This window comes from Acanthamoeba castellanii (assembly GCF_000313135.1).
Source record: "Acanthamoeba castellanii str. Neff unplaced genomic scaffold scf7180000084761, whole genome shotgun sequence".
Taxonomy (NCBI): Eukaryota; Discosea; order Longamoebia; family Acanthamoebidae; genus Acanthamoeba; species Acanthamoeba castellanii.
This window is the reverse complement of record NW_004457596.1, coordinates 156,359-158,547: the sequence shown is the minus strand read 5'-3', so window position 1 is coordinate 158,547 and position 2,189 is coordinate 156,359. Positions and strand designations below refer to the sequence as shown.

The window sequence follows — 2,189 nt, the reverse complement described above, 5'->3', positions numbered from 1 at the left end:
CCACGTCGAGCAGCGTGATGCTGTACAGGTAGCGCAGCAGCGCGGTCGAGTGGCGCTCGACGTGCTGCTTCTTGAAGACGGCCTTGTCGTAGGGCGGCCGCCACGTGCTTTGCTTCCAGTGATACCAATCTGGCCTCAGCGGGGAATAGTCGGCAATGTAGTCTGGATGCACGCGCGGCGCAACCGATCAGTAACACACAGCACAGCACGCCACGCACACGCACACACGCACACCACACACACACACGCACACACACCGCACACACACACGCACACCACACACACACACCGCCGCAGGCAGAAGAGTGTTTGTAGTGAGAGATAAACCTGCAGTGTTGGTGTTGTGCTCATCGAGGAACATAGACACGTCGCCAAAGTAGATGGCATCGTGCTCGACTGTCCAAATGTACAGCTCACTCTCCCTGATATGACGTGCAAAAATAGAGAACATGTACGTCAAGGACACACACACATAATTATATAATATATATATTATATATATAGAGGAATAAAATAAATGATAGTACCTGCTTGGCGGAAGTGGTGGGGTGCGCCAGAGGTCAGGGCGGCAGGTGATGGACCAGAGGAAGAGCGACGCGTCGTGGAACCAAAAGTTGGGCGTCGCGTCCTTCTGGATGTAGGCCGCGGTCGGGAGGAGCGCCTTGACGTCGCTGGCGTTGTAGAGGAACAGGCCCAGCCCGGGGTACTCCCGCTGCAGCTCGTAGTACTCGGCCAGCACCTCATTGTCGGCCGTTAGGTTTGGTGGTGCCTCGGTGCCGATGTCATAGAGGAGCCACAGGTCGTAGTGGGGCGAGGCCCTCAGCTCCCTCGCGTACTTGGCGTACGACGCCCGCAGTCCCTACAACATTTTTAAAATTTTTGTGTTCAAAATTAAACAGGCCGCCAATCAGCGATCGCAAGTAAAGCAAGCACACGAAAGGGTCCCGGGTCGGAGAGATCCAAAGGTTGGTGGAGGGGGGGGGGCGTACGGGGGGTGAGGGGGGCCGCAGGTGCGGATGACGAGCACCTGGCGAAGGGCCGGGTCCAACCGGCACGAAGAGGTGCGGGCCTGGTCGAGCGGATAGGCGGCCGAGGCGTGCACCACCCGCCTTTGGCCCGCGGTGGCGGCGGTGAGGGAGCGAGCGAAGGAGCTGAACTCTTCTTCTTCTTCTCTGCCGCAGGTGCGGGAGTAGTCCCGCAAGAAGAAAAATCGGAGCAGATGAAGAGGACGCCCAGCGTGAGCCCTACGCTCAGCGCCAACCATTTTGCCTTGGCTCTTGTTGTGTTGACGCGTCCATCTGTGTTGTGTTGTCGCTCTCCTTCTTCTTCCTTCTTCCTTCTTGTTGTTGGGTCCTGTCACTGTGCCCAGGAAGGGCTTTCGTAAGCACACGCACCGGGTAACAAAAAAGATATGGCCTGGCAGGTGTCATTCGAGAGCCAAGAATGACTGGAATTGGTTGGGGGTGCCAAGGCCTGATGTGTGTGTGTGTGTGTTGGCGTAAGACCGCCGTGTAAACACGACTTGTGAAGTAGCGGAGCGGAGGGGGTGGGGGGTAGTGTACCAAGCCCCTTGGCCGAAGATCGCAGGTTGTGAAGCCGCTTGTCGAGCGTCGAGAACAGTCGCCAGGAGTTACCCTGCAGCGAGTTGTGCAATGTGTCGTCGTGTGTGTGTGAGTGGTGAGTGTTGGTTACCGATGGGCATGTGTTGTTGAGCCCAACGGTGCTTGGTTGGTTGCGAACCTGCCGTGCAACGAATCGTGGTCGGGCCTGCGGAGCGGAAGTCGGGCCTTGAACGGGCGGAGTCATGAGGGTGAGCAGCCCGCCTACAATAAATCAAAACGTGGTGTGAATGCGTTTTCTTGAACGAGCGACCAGCCGTTGTGGGGTGTGTATGTATACCGGGCTTCTCGCTGACGGTCTGCCCTGCCTCCGCTGTGAGACAGGGATAAAAGGACTCGACAATCTTGTCCAGCGACAGCTTGTCGTGTGTCTGCGGGTCTCAGGTAAGTGTACGCACACACCACAATAACGAGACGGCAATAACAACGTACGAGCGAGAGCTGGAGGTCGATGGCCAGTTGTGCGTCGGAGGTCTGGCACCTGATGGGCTGGGCAAAGTACAGCGGTAAGGCCTGCGCTTTGCGCAGGGGCGACCCCTCGAGCGTGTCCGGCTGTTCATCTACCGAGTC

The 2,189-nt window shown here is 57.7% G+C and overlaps 1 protein-coding gene across 1 annotated transcript in view; it reads right to left on the bottom strand.

The window, feature by feature from the left end:
• Window positions 1-2,189, bottom strand: part of ACA1_228050 (uncharacterized protein) — a gene marked incomplete at both ends in the record, with an annotated part of 3,333 nt that continues 1,144 nt past the window's right edge. Inside the window, 8 exons of the mRNA XM_004346479.1 lie at window positions 1-162; window positions 328-422; window positions 582-859; window positions 1,028-1,353; window positions 1,563-1,631; window positions 1,741-1,823; window positions 1,900-1,990; window positions 2,052-2,137. Of these exons, the coding sequence (XP_004346529.1) occupies window positions 1-162; window positions 328-422; window positions 582-859; window positions 1,028-1,353; window positions 1,563-1,631; window positions 1,741-1,823; window positions 1,900-1,990; window positions 2,052-2,137 (1,190 nt within the window). The remainder of the gene's footprint in view (window positions 163-327; window positions 423-581; window positions 860-1,027; window positions 1,354-1,562; window positions 1,632-1,740; window positions 1,824-1,899; window positions 1,991-2,051; window positions 2,138-2,189) is intronic.